The sequence below is a fragment of the Herpailurus yagouaroundi genome, unplaced genomic scaffold (genome assembly GCF_014898765.1).
Source record: "Herpailurus yagouaroundi ecotype Mexico unplaced genomic scaffold, PumYag 29, whole genome shotgun sequence".
NCBI classification, from domain to species: domain Eukaryota; kingdom Metazoa; phylum Chordata; class Mammalia; order Carnivora; family Felidae; genus Herpailurus; species Herpailurus yagouaroundi.
In genome coordinates this window covers 78,006,386-78,031,952 of record NW_024412377.1, presented here as the reverse complement: position 1 = coordinate 78,031,952, position 25,567 = coordinate 78,006,386, and the positions used below count along the sequence as shown (strand labels likewise).

The following is a 25,567-nucleotide window of genomic DNA, read 5'->3' as shown; positions in this document are numbered from 1 at the left end:
TATTAGGGTGGCTGTCTTCTTTGTTGATCACATTTCAAAAAAGATGTTCCTTAAGAAATACAGCCTTTGGTTGTAAAACTGGCAAGAACTTTTAAAAGGATTTGTATCTCAGAAAGGCAGAGAATGAATTTACAATCACAAGTTTCTAAAGTAAATGCACTAAGGAAAGGGAGTCAGGGTCTTAGAGACAGTCGGAAACATGACCGTAATTTGTACCTGAGCTGAGGCAAAGTCAAGCTCGCTTGATCAATGATTAGCTGTGTTTCTGCAGTTTTGCACCAAGGACCTCAATTATGAGCTTCCGATTTCTCATGGTTTTCCAAAGCAGAGTTGCTGCACACTTTACACCATCCTTTCGTGTTTACTTTCTTACCTGTGACGAAACCGAAAGATTTGCCCTTGTCCTGGCAAAGCGCGTGCGCAGACTACCAGGCGCGCCTGACGTCATTAGACGCGCCTGCCCCTACTTGTTAGCAACCTAAAGCGTCCGTAGTATCGCTGGCTGCTGAGATGTACGAACTTCCGGTTTTCCTGGCCGCTGCCGCTGTTGCTGCCCCTACCACCTTCCACGGCTGGGCCTCAGTTCCCGATTTGGTCACCTCTTCTTCGTTCTCCACTGCGCCCATGGTTCCTCTTGGAGCCAGGGCGGCGAGCCTGGCGGCTCCCGCGTGGTGAGAGGACGGTCCGGGGACGATGAAGGCCCCGCACTGCAACTGCTGCCTCAGTCCCCTCTTGATCTCCGCTTTCCTGCTTCTGCTACTGCTGCCAGGTTTGGGAGGGCCTTTGGCTGTGCTGCTGCAGGCGGCCGAGGCCGCGCCGGACCCCGGGCCTCCGGACCGCGGGCCGCGGACCCTGTCGCCCGTGCCTCCGGGTCCCGCCGTTGCCCAGTCCACGGGCCGCCCTCCCGCAGAAGCTAAAGGGCCGCGGGGCTCTGAGGGCGGCAATGGCAGCAGCCCCCGGGCAGGACTTGCGTCAGAAGACTCAGGAGGGAAGGCCGGGGAAGAAGACTCATTGGGTGGCAGCCTTGCTGTGAGCCCCAACCCCGGCGACAAGCCAATGACCCAGCGGGCCCTGACCGTGTTGATGGTGGTGAGCGGCGCGGTGCTGGTGTACTTCGTCGTCAGAACGGTCAGGTGAGGCAAAGCCTCAGTGAGCTTTCCCTGCAGGCCTAAGATGGGCTGCCTGGTGACCTAGCAAGGCAGATTTCTTTGACCTGGTGTTACTCCTCCCTGCCCCCATTATCAAGGGTGCCTGCCTGAGATCATGACGGTTGTCTTTAAAAGCCTATGTACTATAAGAAGTTAAACAACCAAGTAGTTACTCGCTTTCATTTATAAATTATAAATTAATACCTCACCTCCAAATCTCTTTACCTTGTTCAAAGGGCATGCTTTCCTCTTAGGAACTAATCTTGTATTTGACCACACTATCTTGTAATACTTCTGTCTTTCTGCTTTATATATTGTTGCGTACTTTCATTTTGCCTATCAGAATGCAGACCTCTTAAGGGCAGGATTCCTATTTAGTAGCGTCTGTGAGTCCTAGAGTTCTTTGTATGGTACTGTTACTTACTAGAAAATCATTATTATTTGGAATAATAGTAGTGCAGAAAAACCTTATGAATATTTTATCTCATAAAATTTAAGAGAAGAAAAGTTATTCCTTACCAGCATTTTCTTGTTATTGGTCTTTAATCTTCCCTTAAGTAATTTGCTTATACTATATGAAGTTTCCTGCATTCCACTGTTTTTGACCTGGAAAAGTAACAATTTTGTATGCTTCAATCTATGTCATATACCTCATTAGTCAGAAACAGCATTCATTTTGCATGGCACAAAGTATTTAAATGCACAATGTTATCAGTTGCATGGTAACATTTCCTTTCCTATGTGGCAAAAGAAAAAAAAAAGGCAAATATAGTCACTTTTAATATTGGAGCAATTATTTAATACCTAACAAAACTAAACATATCTGAATTTAAATATACCAAATTTTGAATTAGTAAGTGGATAAATTTGATATTTCACCCTCTGAAAAATCCTTTCTAAAATGAATTCATCTATAAATAATAGTTCTAAGTCATTCAAAAGTTTAAATTTACAAAATAAATTTTTTGAGCCTATTCTTACTATAGAATGCTAGATTGTGGAGTTCTTTAAATATTAGATTTGGAACAGAAATGATGACTTAAATAACACCTTAAATATGACAAAGATGACTCAGGAGAGTAAAGTGATTTATCTAGTGTCCCACGGGGTCTAAGGATAATCCAGGATTGTAAATTCCACTCTTTGTTTGATTTTTTTTCCCTCTTTTTTTTCCCCTTTAACAAGATGTCTAGGTCTGACATATGATCAGACTTTTGATTAAGTAGACCAGGTCATTATGTTGTAAATACCAGGTTATGAATAAAAGTAGATGATTGATTGCCACTTATTATTCTACTTAATGCCTTATAAAGTTGAAAAGGAATGATATCCAATTGGTGACATTTATTATGATAATCTTCATTTGATACATTCTTTTATTACTGATGTAAATTGTTTTATGGCATCAATCATAATATTTAAATATTCCATGTAATAAGATTGAGTTAGAACAAATCTGTAATAAGACTTACAATGCTGAAAATCTATAAGATGATTAAAGTGGCTTCGTTGGTTACTCCCTCTCTGAAGAGTTGACTTACAGAGCCAAGGCTTCACTATTTGAAGGATCCGTCCAAGAAAAGTGCTGAGGAAGCACTAAGTAGTTTTTACCTCTTGTGGAGTTTTGATGTAGTATTAAAAAACAAAATACGCACTAGTATCTAAGAAGGCTATTAAAATCCTCTTCCTTTTTCCAAGTTCATATCTATGTGAACAGCAATTTTCTTCATATATTTCAACCAAACACTTTGGAAATGATTGCAGGAGAAAATATGAAAACCTGGCAGTTTATCTTTTTCTATGTAGTTCTGTTTGTTTAAGCCAGACATTGAAGGGATTTGGAAAAGTCTGTCAGTGTGACTTTTTCACTTTTTTGGTTTTCTTTTTGACAATATATTTTTCATAAAAAAGTTAACATGTAATGGATTTATTTTAAATGATATTTTAAAAGTTTCTTACATTTAATTAACATTAAATATTGATATGCATAGTTCACATAAATATAAATTCTTTGGAATCCTGAATAATTTTTAACAATGTAAAAGACCAAAACATTTGAGAACCACTGGTGTAAATCGCATTATCTGAGGTGGGTACTATTGGTTCACAAAGCCAGTGAATCCAGGTCCACTTTCTGTTAAAGTGGAAGTAAGTAAATATTCGTGAGGTGTTAAAGACATTACCACCAAACTGAGACTTTGTTTTTGATATAAAGATTAGAAGACTTTGATATAAAGATTGAAGCAGAAATTATTTTTCTCACTATCTGTTATTTAGTGCTATCTGTATAGTCCTATGAAAGTCCAGAGTACCCTGAGTATTATATTTCTTATACTTGTAAATTATGGGCCTGATGATAACTTTGGGATGATCCTTATGTTTTTATTTTGCTTCTATAATTTGCTTTTATAAATCTTATATATAATGTTTATTGCCATTGATTTTCTGTCTTCATTTCTGTAATGCTCAGAAGAGTACAGACTTTTCGGTATGATTCTATTGGATAACTCACTAACATAGTGTATGTTAAAAGCCAAATTCTGAACTATAGCTTAGGAAAACTGTGCTCTTTAACCAGCATCTAATATATTCATTCAGTTCAAGTCCTAAAATTAGCTGGCTACCTGATGTCCAAAGCTTGATTGTTGCTGACAGTGTTTGGGCAATGTTCAGAACTCATATATTTGCTTCCAGATTATGGGATGAAATTATTTATTTTGGTGAATTATTTATTTTGGTGAATGCTCATTTTGCCTCCCCACTTTAAAAGTATTTGTCACAGCACACCAGTGCTAGTTTATTTGTGTCACGGGAAAGAATGGGTGAAAATCATTTCCCTAACTCTTATGTGGTAACATTTATGAGGAGAATATTTTATTTGTAAAATACTTGAACTCCATGAAATTTCCAAATTGTTTTGTTTTAATCTAACTCAGTTACAATGAATATGTAACTAGAAATAACATTAACTTGGAACCTGAAAATATTCCAAAGAACAATTAGATTATCTCAGTAGAAATTGGAAAATGTATACAAAGGAAAGAGTAGGCTTCCTAATATTAAAAATACCCAGTTTCTATAAGAGGCTCCTTGTCTGTCTTATCTTCTGCTATATCCTAAGTGCTAAATATTATGTACAACATATGATAGGCTTTGTATAAGTAGTTGTCTAATGGTTGAGCATTCTTACTTTTTTTTTATATTGTTTAGATGGTGAAGATTTAGCAATTTAATGGTATTTGCTTCTTATTGATAGAATAAGGAGGAATGAACATCTCCATTAATACTTAGATTTCCTTTCTCTCTGTAGGACATTCTTGTCACAGTAAAATCTATAAAGCAAGAAAAAAAATTGTAGGGTTATTATTTTTTAGCATGTAGGTTGATTATTATAAGCAATTGTTATAAGCAATTTTGGTATAACTTTGTGAAGAATGGTCCTTGCCTTAAAAGCAGGAAATTATTTCTTTTTTCATGCCATGGCATTGATGCTTTTTCATTTTGTATTCAATATGGTATATTAGGAGACCAAGGCTTAGATTCCAATCCTGACCCTTTCTTCCTTTCTGATCTTTAGCAAGTCACTTAACCTTTCCAGTGTAACATCTCCTCATTAAAAATGGGGAAAGAAAGGTACTTTATATAGTGGAGATGAGCATGAAATTTAGTATGCTGGCCTTTATTTAGGCAGTCAGTATTTATTCAGCTGCTCATAACTAGGCACTGGGGATCTGTGGTGAGCGAAATAGACATTTCTTCCTCCATGGCACTTATAGACTAGAGGAGCAGAGAGACACTAATCAAACAATTGTTATAATGAAGAACACACAGGATGCTATGAAAAAGTAATAAAAGGCAAGTACTATTAATACCTAGTGTCTAGTAATTACACAATATTAATTTAATTTTAATTGTCCCTATACCAATAAGCTAAGACACAAAATTAGTTTTCTTTAACCTTACTTTCTAACTGAAACATTATTTTTTTAATTTTATTTTATTTTAATTTAATAATTATTTTATTTTATTTTATTTTTTAACATTATTTTAAATAATTTGTCCAAGGACACATGGTTGGGCCATGGCAAAACTGCATTGAAACCTAGCTCTGTCTGAACTTTTCCAACATGACTAGTTACCATCCTGCTTCCTGTGATTACTTAAAGTAACCAATTTAAAGTGATACTGTACATAAGGATGGCTAGCTTATTTTCGAACAAAAAACAAGTGAATATTATATGCACAGTATCTTTCTGTTTAAAACATAGTGAGTTTTGTGAATATTAAAAGTCTCAAATTTTATTTTTAAAAAGTGAGTTAACCTTGGCATTTATTGATTATTAATAAATAACTTAATATCCTATATTAAATAATTTAATATCCTACCTCAAATAATTTAATATCCTACCTCAATTCCCTGCTTCCCGTCCCTCCTCCAAAGGTTTTCTTGATTTGCTAGACCCAGTCTGGGAGTAGTGTTATTTTACAGCAACTTCTATTAATCTAATCATACATATTTCTACCTCAATTCCTCCTGGAGCAATTCATTATTGAATTATGGATGTGGGATTGGTAATATCTTTCCCATCTGGTTACTTACAAGAAGCTTGTAAACTCATAAGACATCAATAGGAATCACTCATTTTAGGCAAAAATAGGGAATACTTTCACTAGTTAACATTTATATATTTTCTCACTGCCATTTATTTGGTAAATACTCTTGAGCACTTAAATTTTGTCAGTGGTGGGCCCTGTGGTGAGAATTAGCAGGGCTCAAGATGCGAGAAGTCTCTGCCTTTTTGGGACTCCATTCTATGTGTTTATGCATCCTTGGAAAGTGGAATTTTCTCAACATGTACAAATTGTCCTGGTTTGGCATCATTTGTTCAGCTAGGTAGTATATATTGAATGTTTTATACAAAGACTCAGAGCTTGGAAATATATTTAACAAGTATACATTCTTAAAGAATTGATATTCTTTGCACAGATGAAACTTAACCTTCCCAAAATGTTTAGCCATACCCTTAAAATACTGTAAAATGTTAATTTGGCTTTGAGGTCAAATGCCAAAATGTCAAGGTGCTTATGTATCAGTGATATACCAATCTCATATGTCCAGGATCATTGAGAAATGAAGTTGATGGAGAACTTAGAGAAACTCTATGAGAGCAGAGGCAATTTACTTATTTTTCATCCAGGACTAAGCATAGTATTTGCACCCAGATATTTAATAAATGGAATAGGTTTGACTAAGAAAATAAATGTTTAGTTAGGGAAAATAGTCATTAGGTTTCTCAAAAGAAATAACATCCCTCCCTCCCTCGAAGAAAGAAAGAAATGACATCTCTCATCTATCTCCTTATATATACTTTTCCTTTCCTGCTTCCTTCTAATATTAAAGAATTAAGTTACTGCTTGTATCACTTACTATTTTGGTTGAAACAGTAACCATAAAACATGGTTTCATGAAACAGCCCTGGCTAACTTAAACTAGAAGGATTTATTTATTTATTTATTTATTTATTTATTTATATCTCAAAAAGTCAAAGAGTAACTAAAGAATCAGGTTTTGGTAATAGGTAGGAACTAAAAGCAGCTTAGGAGGTAAGAACCCAAAACAGAAGTTTCTTTCCACCCTACTGTATAGATATGCAGTGGTTTTCACTTTTTTTGTCCCTCAGCTCAGGGATTGAATTCCTTGGATGGAGAAATAAATTTGGCCTATCTTTTAGCAGAGATGGTAGCAATCCTAATATCTCACCAGACTATTGTGGTAGAGATACTACCAATAAAGGAATATGAGTGCAAACAGGAAAAGGATGCAGTCACCAAAAACAACAGATGTTTACCTCCCTGATCCATCTTTGCTCTAGGTTTCAAGGAGGAATATAAATTATTCATACCCATCTTGCTAGATGTTTTTTAATCCAGCGGTTTAAAATTTTTTTTAACAGTTATTTATTTTTGAGAGAGAGACAGAATGTGAGTGGGGGTGGGGCAGAGAGAGGGAGATACAGAATCTGAAGCAGGCTCCAGGCTCTGAGCTGTCAGCACAGAGCCCAATGCAGGGCTCAAATTCACGAGCTGCAAGATCATGACCCGAGCAGAAGTCAGATGCTTAACCAACTGAACCACCCAGGCGCCCCTAATGCATCAGTTTAAAGTGCCAGTTCTCATGCCTGGCTCAAAAAGTATACTGCAATTTTACCACCAGTCTGTAAAGTCACTACCTTCAAATTACTAAGTGTTCTTTTTTTTTTCTTATTTTTTTTAATGTTTGTTAACTTTTTGAGAGAGAGACACACAGAGCATGAGCAGGGGAGGAGCAGAGAGAGAGAGAGACAGAGACAGAGACAGAATATGAAACAGGCTCCAGGCTCTGAGCTGTCAGCACAGAACCTGACAAGGGGTTTGAACTCACGAACTGAACGGTGAGATCATGACCTAAGCCGAAGTCAGACCCCCAACTGACTGAACCACCCAGCGCTCCCCAAGTGTTCTTTATTCTACAAGGAGAGTCTTTATTCTGAACAGTTTGGCTGTATTTGTTATCATTTAGTTCTTGAGTAATTTTTCCTCTCCTGACTTCTGTTCCAATATGCTATCATGATCCCATTTCAGTGTAGCCTGATGGGAAGTCAGATTCCCTGAATTCTTATAGTAGCTTTTTATGAGAATACACTTGGTGTATATCCTTGGGTGAGTTAAATGGCAACCCTAAGGTTTAGCTTAGGTGTTGCAAAATAGAGAAAATGATAGTATTTACCAGAAAGGATTGTGTGAAGAATCTCTACAAAACACTTAGCACAGTTCCTGGGGCATAATAACTGCTTAATGAATTTTAATAGTGATAACTATTATTTTTCTTCTTTCATTACTCTTTTCTGATCTCTTCCACTTGTCTTTTCTGTTTTCACCTGTAATAATCTTGGCTTTAGGGAATGCTTTTAAAACTATTTCTTTCCTCTGTTTTTGTTTTTTACATGTGATAACAGGATTTTCTGTATTTAAGCAGTGTTTATCAGGTATGCAGTTCTGGGAGGCAAAAGCAATGAGGTTAATTTGTTGGGGGTATCTGGGCCAGGGCAATGCTTCCCAACCTTTTCCATGTCATGCCATACTTAGAAATTAATATCCATGTGGGGTAAATGCTTAAGACTATTTACTCTGATCTCTGTCCACCTTGAACCCTGATAGCAACCCAAGGGCTGAGGGTATTTTTGTTTTGGCACATCAGTAAACCATTTTCATATGTGGCACAGTGGTTGGGGAGTGTTTGTAAAATAGTGATGTATGTGACTATGCAAAGACGTGGTTGGACAAGTTATTGTATGGGCCACGTTTAATTCCAGTCAAATCATTTCATGATTAAGTTTGAGTGACTATTATGTCACTTCATAAACTGTTCTGGGCATTGGATCTTAAAGGATAAGTAAGATGATATTGTGTCTCTAGGAGCTTAACATCTAGGGTAAAGTAGATGCTTTTTGTGATAACACATTGAACTTTTAGGAGTATGTTGCAAGAGATCAAGCTAATTGGTGGGGGCTGCTTGGAAATCTCATTCCCATAGACAAGACTATTTGGACAGTCACTTAATACAGCAAAAAATATTAAATTTGAATAGAAGGCTTGTTATTCCTAATCAGCATGAATGATCTAAAAACTTTCCCTATAACTGAATCTACTTTTCAGTCGGCCTTTTCTCCTGGGATATGTTTTGGTCACTCTTAACAATCTCGGCTATGCTGTCAGGGAGAAGTATTGAATAGAAGAGAGAGAGGAGTATTCATTTAAGAATGTAGTGTTGAAATATATTTAGATATTAGTAATACGAAAACAGCTAGTAGAAAAATAAATATTGAAGTTAAAGGTAAGGAAGGTCCTTCAGAAATCATGGAGAGAAAGAATCTGAATAAAACCAATGTGTAGGAATAGCGTGGGTGAGAAGGGAGAGATAACCTCCATTGAAATGTCCCTATTTTCACACCTTTCATTTCCTCCTCTGGTTGTTGAAGTCTGGTTTTACTTCTACCATTCTAAAAGTGCCCTTGCAGGGGATAATTAATAACCTTTTCACATCAGTTCATGGACACTTTTCCTGTCTTTCCTGTAGCACTCAATATTTTATCTCTTACTTCATCTTCTGATTTTCTTAACTCTTTCAATATTTGTTGTCCATGTTATCCTTGAACTTATTTCTCCAAGGACTCTTCTTCCTGCTCTTAGAATTCTTTTACACCTCTAATCTGAAGAACAGTCCATATCTTATTCATATTTATTCCCTAAAGACCCCACCCAGTTCCTGGAAGACAAATACTTTATTAAATGTTTGTGGAAGAGAATGTCTTTCACCTCTTTTATATTTGGGAATTTTCTAGGTCCTTTCCTTAACTCTGCAGTTTGACTGCCCATGTGTTTTGAGTGATCCATCAAAAATTCACTTCTTTAAATACCACCTCTAAGTTATTAACTGCCTCTGAGTTTCCATCATGTATAACCACCCAACTTTTACTGGATGTATGATTCAAACTCATAAAATTGAAACTTGTAACCATCATTTTTGTCCCCAAACTTTTCCCTCACTGTTCTCTAAAGGTAAATGGTATCACCATATACATAGTTTCTTGAACTAGAAACCTGAGCCATGCCAAGTCTCCCTTTTGTTTACGTTCTACATCCACTCATAGAGTTTCATTTTCTAAATAGCTCTTGACTACATTACCACTTGGCCAGCTTCACTAATATCACATTCCTTTAGGCTCATATCATTTGACTACTGGTGGTACTATTCTAACTTGTCTCTTCACTCCCAAGTATATCTGTCTTTCAACCTACATTCTAAACAGCTAGCATTCCTTTTGAAGTGTAGATCCAATCATTCTCTGTGCTTATAATTTGTGCTTTATGGCTGTGCAATATGGTAGCCAACTACATGTGGCTTTAAAAACTTGAGTAAATTAGAATTAAATTCTATTTGTTAGATGCAGTAGCCACATTTCACAGATCAATAATCACATGAGTGTATTGGCTACCATATTGGACTGCACAGTATAGGATATTTCCATCATTGCAGAAAGTTCTGTTGGGCATTGTTATTCTATGGCATCTGATGGGATAAGGTTCATATTCCTTAGCTTAGCATGTAAGGTCCTCCCCAATCTTTTTTTCATCATTTTCCATGTATATCTTGTGTTCTAGTCTCAAATGGGCCATATTTTTATGGAAATGTATTTTTCAAACAAAGAGATTGCATGCATTCTTTGTTTTATCTAACATTTCTTTTAAGATGGAAATAAAACATCAGCTGTATCAAAAACCCTTTGTGGTGCCAGTCCCCTTTGTTGTCTTAGCTCATTCAGGGTCCTATCACAAAGGTACTACAGACCATGTGGCTTGTAAACAACAGACATTTATTTCTCACAATTCTTGATGCTGGGAGTCCAGCATCATGGTACTGACATTTTTGGTATCTGGCTAAAGCTTAGTTTTTGATTCATAAACAGTGTCTCCTAGCTGATTTTATTCTTTTAATTTTTTTAAATGTTTATTTGTTTTTGAGAGACAGAGAGAGACAGAGCATGAGTGGGGGAGTGGCAGAGAGAGAAGGAGACACGGAATCCGAAGCAGGCTCCAGACTTTGAGCTGTCAACACAGAACCCAACACAGGGCTTGAACTCACAAACTGTAAGATCATGACCTGAGCCAAAGTCAGATGCTTAACTGACTCAGCCACCCAGGTGCCCCACTTCACATATTTTCTGTACTTGAAGACCTGTGGACTCAGCATCTGTGGCTGTGCAGAAAAGTCAATTGGGGCCCTTTAAAATACATAAATATTTGTATATATTTATTCAAGATAATATTCATTACATATATCTAAGATAAATGCAGTAATCAGGATGAGTTGTATAAGTGTAACTGGGAGATGCATTTTCTGGTAACTAAGAAAGTTTGGATTTGGGACAAACAGGAGAAACTGAATTGAGAAGCATCTTGTTAGTTACAATGGAATTTTTCTGAAAATAAAATAATCAACAAATAGAATTATGAAACTTTAGTGCTAATATTCAGATGGTATATTCCAGTATACTCCTCCAGTATATTTGGACCAATTGTTACAGCCATTGTCTGTCTTGATTAGTTGATTCTACGTCTTGCAGTTGTTAAATAGCTGAATATCTAGAATACAACCTCTGCTTTTCCTTCTCTTCAGAGTTTGAGTTGTTTTGTCCATTGCCCTTGTTGGTATTTATCTTCTATATTACAGCATTTGCCTTTAACTTTATTTTTGATACTGTCAAATTTATGTTTTTAATTTACTTTAATTTGTCTTTTCTCAAATACGAGAAAGACAATAAAAACTTAAAGTTGGGTTGCAAGGTATGTCTTGATAAGTTGCATTGCTCAGTATGATGTAAAACATAGCATGAAAAGTACCTCAATCATAAATTTGGAATCTTATAGTAATTAAAATCATTTTCCTAAGAAATCATTTAGGTTTTTCCAGGGCTCCGGGGTGGCTCAGTCAGTTAAATGACTGCCTCTTGATTTTGGCTCAGGTCACGATCTCATGGTTCGTGAATTTGAGTCCCGTGTTCGGCTCTGTACTGGCAGCGTGGAGCCTGCTTGGGATTCTCTCTCTCTGTCTCTCTCTCTCTCTCTCTGTCTCTCTCTCTCTCCTACTCTCTCTACCCCTCCCTTGCTTGTGTTCCTCTCTCTCTCAAAATAAATAAAATATTTTAAAATAAATCATTTAGGTTTTTCCTAGTTATTTTCCAGAGATATTTACTGTTAATTTCTTTCATATTATTTTTTTTCTATACCAATAAATAGGCATAGACTTGGCAATTCTCAGAATAACATGAAGATACTGAGTCTACTTAAGAGATAATGTTATTCCTTTGAGGTGGCCAAACCGTGTTATGTTTTTCTAAAGTAAAAATGCACTGTGGCTTGTCTCTAGTTTATATTATAATTTTATTTATTCACTGATTTTCTCAGTAATAAGACAAAAGGTGAAAAATAAACTTTTGTACTGGGTAATGTACATACATACAAATGTGTACATGTGTACTATTCCATGTAGGTTCCTACTCCTCTTTTATACTCAAGCCTGTAAATATCAATTCATGTTAGCAATACTATATTTTGAATAATTATAATCCTATGTTATCAATTATATCCTTTTTCTTTTCATTAGGCATATTAGACATATAGTTCATATTAGTTCATGTATGTTTATGCAGAACTTTCATAGAAATTTTTTAAATTTTTTTTTTTTTTTATTTGAGAGAGTGCACAAGCACATATGAGCTGTGGGAAGGGGCAGAAAGGGGGGAGAGAGAGAATCCCAAGCAGGCTTCATGCTGTCAATGCAAAGCCCCACATGGGGCTCCATCTCAGGAACCATGGGATCATGACTTGAGCTGAAATCAAGAGCTGGATTCTTAACCGACTGAGCCACCCAGACACCACTATAAAGTTTTTTTTTTTTTTTTAAATCAACATTATATTACTTTATCCTCACCTCTTGTGTAGACGATTTTACAGATATTGGAATGCATTTGAGAGTCTGAATATTTTAATCAGGGTACCATAGCTTATGCTGAGATAATAAACAGTCTCAGTTCCAATGACTTAATGCAATAAAAGTTTATTTCTCCCTTATGAAAATGCAGCTGCAGGCCTGGGCTCTCCTCCAGGACAGTTGTCCTCTGCACAGCAACTCAGCAGTTTGGCTGACTTTGATCTTAGGGTTTTGCCCTTTCAACCTAAGCCCGCTACAGTGTCAGACCTTGGTAAAAGAGACTAAAGAATGCCCAGGGACTTTGATTGCCTCTGCCTGGAAAGTAGCCTAACTGAATGATGAGCTGGGAAGTGACAAAGTGAGAGAGAGTGTGTGTGTGTTCCAGATTTGGTGAGCCCTAGTATTGTCTGCCATATAAAGTGATATATCAAAGGTCATTGAGCTACAAAGTATCCAAGTTCCTGCAGAATCCAGAGTTTGAATTCTATTTTTGGTGTTCCTTCTATATTGCACAGCAGTTTTTGAAGTGATTGATTGATCACTTTTTCATTGGGATGAATTTGTATTTTACAGAACAGGAAAACAAATTCTTAATGATACTGAAAATAATAAACAATTAAATAACGCTTTTGCAGTTAGCTTAGTCTGTACTATTTCCCGATGTTTTCTTACCCATAGGATACATTATAATGGATGCACATTGATCCCCACTGGAAAATTATCCTCTTTTTTTTTTTTTTTTTTTAACTATACTAACTCTTGAGAAAGAGTTAATCTCCATCACAGCTTCAAATTGCCTCATGTTCATTTTTGCCCATAGTTTCATGTGTTTTCTTCTACATTGACTCCCTAAAAAGTATTCTGATTGGCTTATCTTTATGGGCTAGGCCACATCATGGGTCACAATCCCTTCTAGAGATTGACTGATAGCCCTTGAAAAAAAGTATCTATCCCAGGATGGTTTTAGTTATGGCTGAGAGTAGGGGACTTTTGCACAGTAGAATATACCATTAACTGTTGTTACTCGTTCAAAAAAGCTTGTAGGCAAAGTAATTTTTCTTAGGATAGGGACAGCAGACATGACAGGTCTCATGATAGCAGGCCTTGTTCTAATATTAGAGCTCCATCTTTTTTAGTGGTAGAGACTGGCTATACTTCCACTGAAACCTAGCACTCTGAGGAGTCCAATTTAAGAACTGTTGTGTTCATGAATTTGGGCTGCTCAGTCTCTGAGGAGAGAAAAAACTGAAAAGGTTTGGATGATCTAGATGGAGCTGAGACTACTGAATTACTGGAAAAACAAGGGTAGAATGAAAGTGAAAAGTTTTAGTGGGCTTATTATGTGGCACTGATTTTTTATCGAACTCTGCTAAGAAAAAAAGGTGAGTAATATATTCAGAATGTAGGGATTGGTAATAGAACCTGCCTAAAAGATTCTTAAAAAAGAATAACATCAGAAGGAAATACACATCTGAGTTATGGAAGATTGTCAGCCCATCTCAGAGAAGCTAAGATGCTAGGTGCCCTGATCAGTTAGGAGGTTTTTACCTGTAGGTAATAAAATGCCAGTTAAAAGTGACTTTAAAATAAGGACATATTTTGGTGGTGGCGTTATTTGCTTGTCATGAATATGAACAAGGCTCAGACATGGTTCTGTGATTTTGTGATAGCATCAAGAATTCTGGGTTTTTCCATCCTTGTCTCTTCATAAGATGGCTACCTCAGCTTTAAGCATTCTGTTCTCACACAGTAGTGTTTCAAACACAAAAAAGAAGGGGGCCTTTCCCAGAAACCACACTGCTAGAGTCATCCCCTTCTATCTCATTTGTCTGAACTGCTTTATCTGCTCAGCCCTAAACAATGACTGGCAAAAGGAAAATTATATTTCCATGATAGGTTTACACCAATTATTATGATCATTATGTATCTCTTAGGGCTGGGCCCAATTGCTCTGTAAACAAAATCATGATTCTGTTAAGCAAAGTAGGGTTTCCTTTTGGATAAACAAAAAGCAGATTCTGTTTCTGTGATCAGAACTAAGAGATGGCCTTACCAAAACATAAATGTACTTGTTAATGCAAGTAGCTACTGGGTTATTAGTTTTACTGCAAAAGGATGAACCAGAAAATGCAGTTCACTAAAATAATATGTTCACTTTGGTATAGTGTGAGATAATTATATTAGGGATCAGAAGACTGTTTTGGTAACTGATTTTGTGACCTTGTTTAAAATTACTTTGATTCATTAGGAAGACAGTCTTGCTTAATGTTTTAAGATCCCAGACTCAGGAGCCAAATTGCCTGTGTTTGAATCCTAGCTCTACCATTTACTATCTCAAGTTTAATTTTTTCCAAGCCCTGCTTTTCTATGTATAAAATGAAGGTACTTATAGGATTGTTGTGAGGATTATATCAGGTAATTCTTGTAAGCTGTGTAGCTCACTGCCTGTCATATGTGCAGACCGGGTAAATGTTAACCTTATTAGTGATTTTGTATGTCTAGAGTTGTAATTGTAATATATTTTGGGGTTTTTACTCTGTTTTTTCATACCTCTTCACACCATTCTTTATACATGTAGTATTTGACCTCCTAAAATACCTATGATCAGCAAGACGTTAGGACTGGCAAGATTATTAGAGACAGGGTGGGAGCTGAGGAGATTGTAAGAGAAACCCACTAGAGGGGTTGGTCTTAGAGTGGGAGGTGAAATAGGATGAACTTTGGAAATGCTGAGTTGTAAATAGTACTTTAAAGTTAGTTGGGGAATAATTCCATGCTGAATTCTTAGAAGTGGAGGTCAGAAGAATTTATCAAGCCTCACATCCCAAGTTTTAGTGCCAGGAAAAGAACACTAGGATATCCATGTAAAGACCAAGGCAAGAAATGAACAAGGGAGCTATGTGCTATGCACTTACTACATGACATGTCCTAGCTAAGCTTTATGGTACTTATTTAGGATTTACTTCACCTGGGGCTCTCTACCATTATAACATAAAATAGGAGACAAGTTTAAACCCAGGAACTGATTGTATGTGCTAAATTACAGGGAGCTGGGTGAGAAGAGATCAGAGAAAATAGTGCAGTATCCTCAACATAGATGAACATGCATTTGATCTTTTTTAACTTTTAGGTGTTAGCAGTGAACATTTTACTGGAGATAAAGAATGGCAGGATACTTTGTTGAGGGAATCTTCTATTTAGTGCTGCACTTGGTCAAGGTCATGATAGTGACAGAGCTTGGTAGATGATAGGCCAATAGAGAGGACCCAATTATAATTATGAAAGGAAGCCAAATGATTTTAAAAAGCACCATAGTCTGAGAACTTCAACATGGGATCAATTGCTCCTGAGAGCATTATTGTTTTACAGAAAAATGGAATAATCATAATAATATTGAGACATCTAAAATAGTAGAATTAGCTCATTTTATCCTGTATAATAGGGTAGAGATATTGTTAGCATTGGATATATCTCCATGTAGAATGCTGAGAATTTAAAAGAAAATAAGGAAAAAGTCAGTTTGGCTTTGAATGGATAAACTTCAATTATTTAGAATCTAAATGAAGTATAACTACACATTACAACATTGTAATTTTACATACCCAAAAGATGAAAATGAAACTACTCAGTACAGGTTGCAAGCTGAATACTAGTGGTTCTTGTTTGGATAGCGTATGAAAATCACCCGGGCTCAACTTAAAACATCCTAAATGAGTATCTAAGAAGTCCTGGAGTGAGTGCATGTTTGATATGTTTAATTATTCTAGTCCTTTTCCCCCCCTCCCTCTGAGCCAGAAGGCTGTTATGTGTATTCTGATTTAACAATTGGCTAACTCCTATAGGTTTTGGTATAATTTTGGAGATGATGTTCTTTTCAGGCTTCTCTTACCCCAGAGGTGATGATTAACATATAAAATTGTAGGTTTTGTTGGTACACATAGAAAATGCAATATATATGTGAATCCATATATTTTAGTTTGACGGATAGTAGGCATCTGCTTTATGCCATTCCCTGTGTGCTGTGGTTATCACGGTGAGCAAAAACAAATTTACTTCCTGCTCCCCTGAAATTAAATCTAGTAGGGAACACAAATAGTTTACACAAAAGAGTATACAAGTATATCATGAATAAATACTTCAAAGGACATGTATCAGGGGTGCTATGGAAGCCAGTACTAGGTGTTTATGTATGACCTAGTTAGGTAGATTAAGGAAGACTTCTCTAAGGAAGTGATAACTGAGCTAGAGCTGAAACATGAATAGGCATTAACTCAGCAACAGTGTGGTGTGTGGGGAAGAGTATGAGTCCAATGACAGAGCACGTATGGCAATTATATGGGAATGAGTTAGAAGGCTTTGTGGATGGGGTGCAGAAGGTGAAGCAGAATGTAGAGTAAACAGCAAGGTGAGGCTAGCAAGGTAAGTTAGGAGCCATGCTATGTTGGACTTTATAGGCCGTATTACACAATCATCACTGCTAAGCTAAAGGAAATTGGTGGAGATTTTAGAAAATGGAGGGAAGCTTAGTGGGTGGCCAGGTAGATAGTGCTATGGTTATTAAACTATTTTAATAGTCAAGGCAATTGGTGATAGCAGTGGTGAAGACCATAAGTGGATTTCAGTAATTCTCAGGAAGTATAATCAATAGGACTTTGTGATTGTGACAGCCATGAAGCTACACTGAATAGACTTCCCTTTAAGAGACCCTGCTGTAGGAAGCATAGTTGACCAACAACTTCCAGCTGCCACAGCTTTGGATCCATCATTGCATCCATGCCAGAGCCGTAATTCTTAGGCCTTTTCCAGCCAGTGACTGACTGTGGCTAAATCTGGCCATCCTGATTAACAGAGGACTCCCTCCTCTAATGGGCAGCCTTTGTGTGAGGACATCCCATTGTCCTGGTCAAAGCGTTCTCATAATTGCATTATTGTCTACTGCTCTTCCTAACCAGTTATGCTTCTTTTCCACTCTCTTGCACAGGTCTAAGGCGTGCATTAGCCTTTGTAGGATCTCCTATTCTCTCCATCTGTCCTTCAGAGGCCTTCCCCCTAATAAATCTCCTCTAGTCTATTAATTAACAGACTTGGATCCTTCTGAAGGCTATGAGGGAATATTCTGAACTGAATGTTTATTTACCCCCCAAATTCATATGTGACTGTATTTGAAGATGGGATAAAAGTAAAATGAGGTCGTAAGGACAGTGCCCTCATCCAATAGGGCAGGTGCATCTTATAAGAAAAGGAAGAGATACAAGAGCTCTCTCCCTGTACACACAAAGAAGAGATCATGTGGGCACACAGTGAAATAGAAGCTGCCCACAAGCCAAGAGAAGAAGCCTCGGAATGAAACCTACCTTGCTCATACCTTGATGACTCTAAAATAGTAACAAATAAATTTCCATTGTTTAAGCAATTTTATGGTATTTCATTATGGCAGCCTGAGCAGATTAATATATGGAAGGTTGTTCCAGATTTCTCTCCTTGACTCTTCATCTTCACTTGGAAGTCTATCTCCAAATTTCATCTTCTTTGTTCTCTTTTCTTTCTTTCTTTCTTTCTTTCTTTCTTTCTTTCTTTCTTTCTTTTTTTCTTTTCTTTTCTTTTCTTTTCTTTTTTTTTTTTTTTTATTGACAATAGTCACACTGGATTAGGGCCCATTCTAAATGACTTTAACTTAATTGACTAGTTAAGACTCTATCTTCAAATAAAGTCACATTCTCAGGATCTAGGAGTTAGGATTTCAACATATGAATTTGGAGACACAGTTCAAGCCATAACATAGTCTTATCTCTTGTTGGTGTCTACTTCTTGAAGAACTTGAAGTGATAACTGATGGATTTGGTTTTGGCAATGGGATATGGAAATGAGAGACAGGTCAGATAAAAGTATTTTTATAATATGTTATATATCCAATTGAGTTGGATTTCTTGATAAATCATAGGTGGCTAAAATTGTGGCTCACTAATTTTTATTTGCATTATGTTACAATGGCAAAGTAATCAGTTTCAAAATCATTCTTGGTCACTGATTTACTTTTTTGCCAAAAATAGTCAAGTCAAAAATTTTGTAGTAGTTGTACATTTACTTATTAGGAATTACTCTGCTTGCTGGTGCGCCTAGGTGGCTCACTTGGTTAAGTATCTGACTTTGGCTCAGGTCATGATCTCATGGTCCATGAGTTACAGCCCGGCGTCGGGCTCTGTGCTGACAGCTCACAGCCTGGAGCCTGCTTCGGATTCTGTGTTTCCCTTTCTCTCTGTCCCTCCCCGGCTCATGCTCTGTCTCCCTCTGTCTCTCAAAAATAAATAAACATATAAAAAACCAAAAAAAAAAAAAAAAATTACTCTGCTTGGGCACCTGGGTGGCTCATTCGGTTAAGCATCTGACTTGGGCTCAGGTCATCATCTTGCAGTTTATGAGTTTGAGCCCTGCATTGGCTCTGGTTGACAACTCAGAACTTGGGGTCTGCTTCAGATCCTGTGTCTCCCTCTCTCTTTGCCCCTCCCTCCCTCCCTGTCTCTCTCAAAAATAAACATTAAATTAAAAAAAAAAATAATGTTTATTTCTGAGACAGAGAGCATGAGTGGGGGAGGGGCAGAGAGAGAGGGAGACACAGAATCTGAAGCAGGCTCCAGGCTCTGAGCTGTCAGCACAGACCCCAACATGGGGCCCGAACCCACAAACCATAAGATCATGACCTGAGCTGAACTCGGTTGCTCAACCGAGTGAGTCACCCAGGCGCCCCAGAAAAAATTTTTAAAAATTACTCAGCTTAATCATTATGTCTCTCATATAGAGAAGTTTCTGTGTATAAAATATCCAGTAGATGATATATTCCTCAGTTTAGTTTTGAATATGCTTTGGAAGAAATTAAGTAATATTACTTACATTATTCCATACTTAATACCTACAGGCTTTCATTTAAAAGAACACAAAAAGAATAAGACCAGATGGGTACTGCAAGTTACATTGATCAGTTTTCTCTCTTTCATAGAGTAGTAAAATGAAATGGAGTTTTATTCTGTTGTGTTTATTTTATGTAGCCTCATACATTTTTACATAAAATTTTATCAAGCTTACTTTAGTAGTTTAGTTTTATTTTTGTACTGTAGCTTTTACATGTTATTTAAATGGAAATAATTCCTACCAACCTTAGTAAAATAAAATTTTGAAGAATTTGCAAACTATATTGGTTAGCTATTAACTTGACTACCTAGAAGGGATCTCAAGATCATTTACTTGTGCATTCCATGTGATGAGTGAATATCATTCAATATAATCAACCATATAGCTATTTTCTTTTGCCCTTTTAATCTTCTATATTTTCCTCTACACATTTATAAAATCCTCATTTTTTTGTTAATTGAGAGCCAACATTTTTTTTTCAGGTTGCAATATGCATTTACTATGTTTAATAGAAAAGTGTAACTATAGATTTATGTAATTATCAATACATGTAGACAAGATGGGATGTCATGAGCTTAAAGAAAACATTCAATTGTGACAAAAGAACCATAGCTGTTAAAATTACATGAATTTTAAAGCCGCCTTATACTTTTGTTTAAGACTAAGGTACTGCATATTAAGATAAAAGTAGCCTTTTTACCTAAAATGTGTACTTTTATTTTGTGTTTTGTATTTTATGTTCAATATTTATTATTATTTTAAGTACATGGCTTATTAAATCGGCCCAATAACTTAAAGGTTTACAAGTGTTTTTGACCTTCCCTGAGAAAAATCACTTCATGTGGATATATTTGGTGTTTTTATACCCATGTTACTATCACAGCCATGTAGCCATCAGTGCCTAGATCTTTAGACTTAGGAAAGACTTTTTTTTTTTTTTTTCTTTTTGAGAAATTGGATTTCAACTTTAAATTCTATTAAATTGAGTTTCATTCTTTAAATTCTCTCCTGCTGTCAGCACAGAGCCTGACACAGGGCTCGATCTCATAAACCATAAGATGATGCCTGAGCCTAAGTCAAGAGCCAGATGCTTTAACTGAATGAGCCACCCAGGCGCCCCAACATGCTAACTTCACTTAAATTGAACAGCATTCCCCTGTTTATTGGGTGCCTAACAATGTAGTTTCTCTGTAGGTTCTTGTTTTTAAAGAGCTTAGATTCATGTTTGGAAGACAGCATTTATATAAATGATAAAAGACAGTGCAAGCTAAAATAAGTAACAGAGTGCTCACTCCTACCAATATAGTCAAACATTTACACTATACAAAGTATAGAAAATAGCATGATTAGCCAGATTAGTTCAGCCACTCACTGAAAGATTCATTCAAGAAACAATGAAGACCTTGGGAGTGGAGAGGAGTGTCAGCTGAGATAAAATTTCAAGTCCTTAAGGTCTACTTTTGTATCATTCCCTTTTTTAAGACTTGCCAAGGTATCCTGTGACCGACTATGACTAGGTTACTGACGTATTGACTCTTTGACAAATAATATATGACCTGGAAGGATCAAAAATAATTCACATGACATTAATTTCTTCTTTGTTTAGTGAAAATGCCAGAATGTTTGAAAAGCCACATGATTTAGAAAATTGAGTGAAAGACTGGCAAAAGGGAAGAGGAGAAATTCTAACTCTGAATATCCTTAACTTACACTGCCACATCCCTTCACTTACTCTTGTGTATTCACTTTTTGAAACCAAAGGAATGCATGACAAAGGTTATTGAATTATGTAGTTCAAAAGAACCATTAGTTAGGTATATCTCCCTTGTGCTTTTCCTATTTCCGGGATCAGTACTTTTATTTTCTTAGTTTTTCTGTGAACCCTTTATTAGTCTAAATCACAGGTTGGTAAACTATGGCCCATCAGTCACATGTGGTTTCTTGATCTATTTTTTTAAGACCTATCAGTCAAGATTTTTTTCTTTTTTTACATTTTTAAAGGGTTGTAAAAAACCAAAGTAACAACAGCAAAAAATTAAGGTGAATATGTGACAAGTGACTGTATGTGATTGCTACAGAGTCTGTAATATTTACTCTATGATCCTTTGCAGAAAAAGTTTAGATTTCTGATCTCTACATGGGTGTGAGTGTGTATGAATGTGCTTGCACACATATACATACATACAGACATGCACACATGGATGTGCTTACTAATTTAACAACCTAACCCTTTAGTTTCTTGCCATATAAAAGACTAGCTTATACTAATTACTGCTATTTTTACTTTTTGCTATTTTTATTTTATTTTATTTTATTTTATTTTATTTTATTTTATTTTATTTTGTTAGTTTTAACATTAGTATTAACTCTTACGTTGGTTGCATTTGTAGTTTTAAATACTATACTGAAACTTCTTGTTTCCTGTTCCAACATGTTTGGGTAGGCATATAAATAGATCTATAGGCAGTGACTGGTGGATCTTTTCTTGGTTTTTGTCCAGACTTAATAGTATTTTCTAAATTTTCATCACTGAGACCGGGTACTTTACCCTCAGAAGCTAGCACAATGCTTGATGCTTCATAAGAGTCAAATATTTCTTGAGTATGTATATGTGTGAGACAGTTTGTCTCTCAGGGGATCCACTGTCATCTTTACAGAGGCTTGTATAGCTTTTCCCAGTTGGCACTGTAGTCATAGTATATCTTTTTACACTTACTACATCATATAAAGTGACCCAGAAGCATAAACATATATGTTGTTACTGAAATATCTTCTGTTTTGTTTTTAACCTCCCATAGAAACTTGTGTAAAACATATTTTCTTGTGTATGGATTTGAGGTTATTGCATTGGAGGTGACTTAGGCATTGATTGTAGGATCAGATTTGGATCACTGAGCTAGAATGTATCATTGAGACCCTCAAGTATTTAAGGAGCGTCCTAATCAATCAGAAACTGTTGTACAAAGCAGTAATACAATGGCAAACAAGGCATGTATAGCTGCCCTCCTGGAGCTTAGTGGAAGAGAGAGGCAAATAAACACTCAAATAACCATATCTACAAGTAAATATAAATGCAAACTAAGATAAATAATTTGAAGGAAAAGAACAAGTTATGTGAGAGAAAACCTTAGAGTGCAATCCTAAGTCAGAGACTTCCATATGAATTTAAATAATGATTAATGTTTAGCACCCTAAAATATTTTCTGTCCTCTAAGGCAGTGGTTCTGAAACTTTAGCATGTATCATACTGACAAGAAGTGTTAAAATATAGGGATCTTGGCCCCAAGTTCAAAGTTCATATTCAGTAGGTCTGAATGGGCATGAGGATTTACACTTCTAATAAATTCCTAGATGATTATGATTCTGCTAGTCCAGGAAATGACACTTCAGGAACCACTGACTTGAGACAGTGGTTTTCAGCACATTGGAATAACTTGGAGAACTTTAACAAAATACTGATGCTTAGTTCCTCTCCTTGGAAAATCTGATTTAATTATGTGGAGATATGGACTAAGTGTGGAGCTTTTTAAAATACCCTAGGTGATTCTAATATGCAGCCAGGTTTGTAAGCTACTTAGTGTAGAATTTGAACATGTATCACATAGAGTTTCTTAGTGGGGCAGAAAATACCTAATCCTGCCCAATGGGAAGGCATAGAGGAAGTAGGGAAAAGGCTGGAATAGAAAGCTTCGGTGAATACATGGTACCCAAACTAAGGCTTAAAAGTTTATCTGTCTATACCAGAAGCTTATTGAGAAGAGAATGTGTCAGACAGAAGAAATGGTACACAACATGTAGGATTAGGATAGATTTTGTTTCATAAATAATCCTAGGTAGTAGATCATTTCCATTTCTGAAACGTAGCCATTCTGATATTGAGTGCCTCGTATGTCAGCAACAGAGGGATAATTTATTTTTCATTTATAATTACATATAAAATAAGGATCATTATGCCATATCCAAATAATTTTTATTTATTAATATGCTCTATTTAATAGGATGAGAAGAAGAAACCGAAAGACTAGGAGATATGGAGTTTTGGATACTAACATAGAAAACATGGAGTTGACACCTTTAGAACAAGATGATGAGGATGATGATAACACTTTGTTTGATGCCAATCATCCTCGAAGGTAAGTAAGTGTTGGACAGTTTCATTCCATGAATTAGGAGGCAAGTTCTTGATAAGTAAAGTGAAAAAATAAAGTAGAAAAAATACAGTATTTCATTTAGCAGTTTTTATCCTAACAGATTTTATTTAGTTCTATTTAATGAAGTTCTTTGTTTTACCCAACCAATAGGTCACATGCACATTGCTTTGCTAAAATAGGTATAAACAGAATATCATCCCCACAAGAAATCTTCATTGTAGGTCTCCTTGTAGAGCTTTGTTCTTTCAGCTGCTACATGTAACATGTAGTAAGTCTGTGTGTGTGTATGTGCGTGAGAAAGAGAAAGAAAGAGAAATATTAATAAACTTGATTTTCTTTTTGAATTCTGAAAATATTTTGATTTTAGTCTGTTATTCTATTTGTAAATCATGTTTTTGTGCAAATTGTGGTATTAGTGGTCTCATAGTGTAGCTAATGGTCTGATATCTATTCTCAGATCTATTCTTGCTGTTAAGATGCTTCCTAAGAAGTTTGGATAAGCAGAGTTAACGGCTATGGACTTAGTTTCAAAGCAGATGGAATGAAGAAAGGAGGTAGTAAAAAAAAATCCCTTCAATAGGGAAAGACATGTTGGAACAGAGAGGAGATTTTTTGGGCAAAAGAAAACTAGAGTCCAGATTTAGTTACAAATACCATGAGTACAGAAATCTTGGATTTTTATACATGTAAGGATGGGAGGATCAGCTCTGGCAGGACATAGGAATGTGCAAGTTTTGTTTTTTGTTTGTTTGTTTGTTTGTTTTTGAGGGAAATGTGTAGTTTTATAATCTGCTAAAGAGTTTGGTATCAACCTGCTGTCAATGGGGAACCATTGGTGTTGTATGAAGTGTATGTAATCAGATAATCAGATACATGTTGTAGAAGAGTATGTCTTGTAGTAGTGGAGAAGGTGGACTAGAAGAGCTGAAGGATGGAGAGGGACAGGACCAAGGAATATAGGAGGCATGTAAAGGAGGGAATGGTTTCCATGAGATGTAATTGGCTGTAGTTATCTTTTATTTTGTATCCTGCCTCACCACAGACCTTTCTCTAATACTTACACCACTCTTGTTGCCCACTTTTCATGAATTTTGTGTTCTATTAGGGAGCTAGACATTAGAGTTACATAAACAGTAAATACAGGGTGGTATGAGAACGTGTACTAGGGACATAGAACACTTAAGCAAAAACTAATGATTCAGAAAAGCCTCTTAGACGTAATATGTTAATGGATACTGAAAAATGAGCAAAAATTAGCAACATTAAAGGTGGATGTAGAGGTGGGAGCTGGAGAGAGAACAGCAGGCACACAACACAAGAGGCAAAAGAGAATATAGAGTATTCAAGAATCTAAAAGAAGTTAAATAGATGCTGGGGTGCCTGGATGGCTCAGTCAGTTAAGCATCCAACTCTTGATTTCAGCTCAATTGTGAGATTGAGCCCCATGTCAGGCTCCATGTTGAGCGCTGAGCCTGCTTAAGATCCTCTCTCCCTCCCTCTCTCTCTCTCTCTCTCTCTCTCTCTCTCTTCCTCTCTTCCCCCTTCCCCATCCCCCTCTGCCCTGATTGCTCACTCCCTCTCTCTAAAAAATAAAGTTTAAAAAGTAATAAAATATAACTAAAAGAAGTTAAATAGATGCTATGTTAATCTATGTGAGAATAAATGAATGAGTGAATAATTTTTGAGCTTTGAACGCAAAAGTAAGAGTGATGAGCAAGGAAGAACAAAGAATCAAAAGGCAGATCATGATCCATGACAATCAGTGAGAAATTATTCTACAGGTTATGAAAAGCCACTTAGAAAATTTTAAGATAGGAAACATAATCAAAGTT

At 36.3% G+C, this 25,567-nt stretch overlaps 1 protein-coding gene across 2 annotated transcripts in view; it reads left to right on the top strand.

The window, feature by feature from the left end:
• Positions 1-460: 460 nt before the first annotated feature.
• Positions 461-25,567, top strand: part of FAM174A (family with sequence similarity 174 member A) — a 37,402-nt gene continuing 12,295 nt past the window's right edge. The window contains exons 1-2 of one of the 2 annotated variants that reach the window (XM_040447791.1): positions 461-1,133; positions 23,583-23,721. In XM_040447791.1, the coding sequence (XP_040303725.1) occupies positions 694-1,133; positions 23,583-23,721 (579 nt within the window). In that variant the 5' untranslated portion in view covers positions 461-693. Of the gene's footprint in view, positions 1,134-23,582; positions 23,722-25,567 lie in introns of those variants that run through there. The other variant, XM_040447783.1, reaches the window with a different exon arrangement.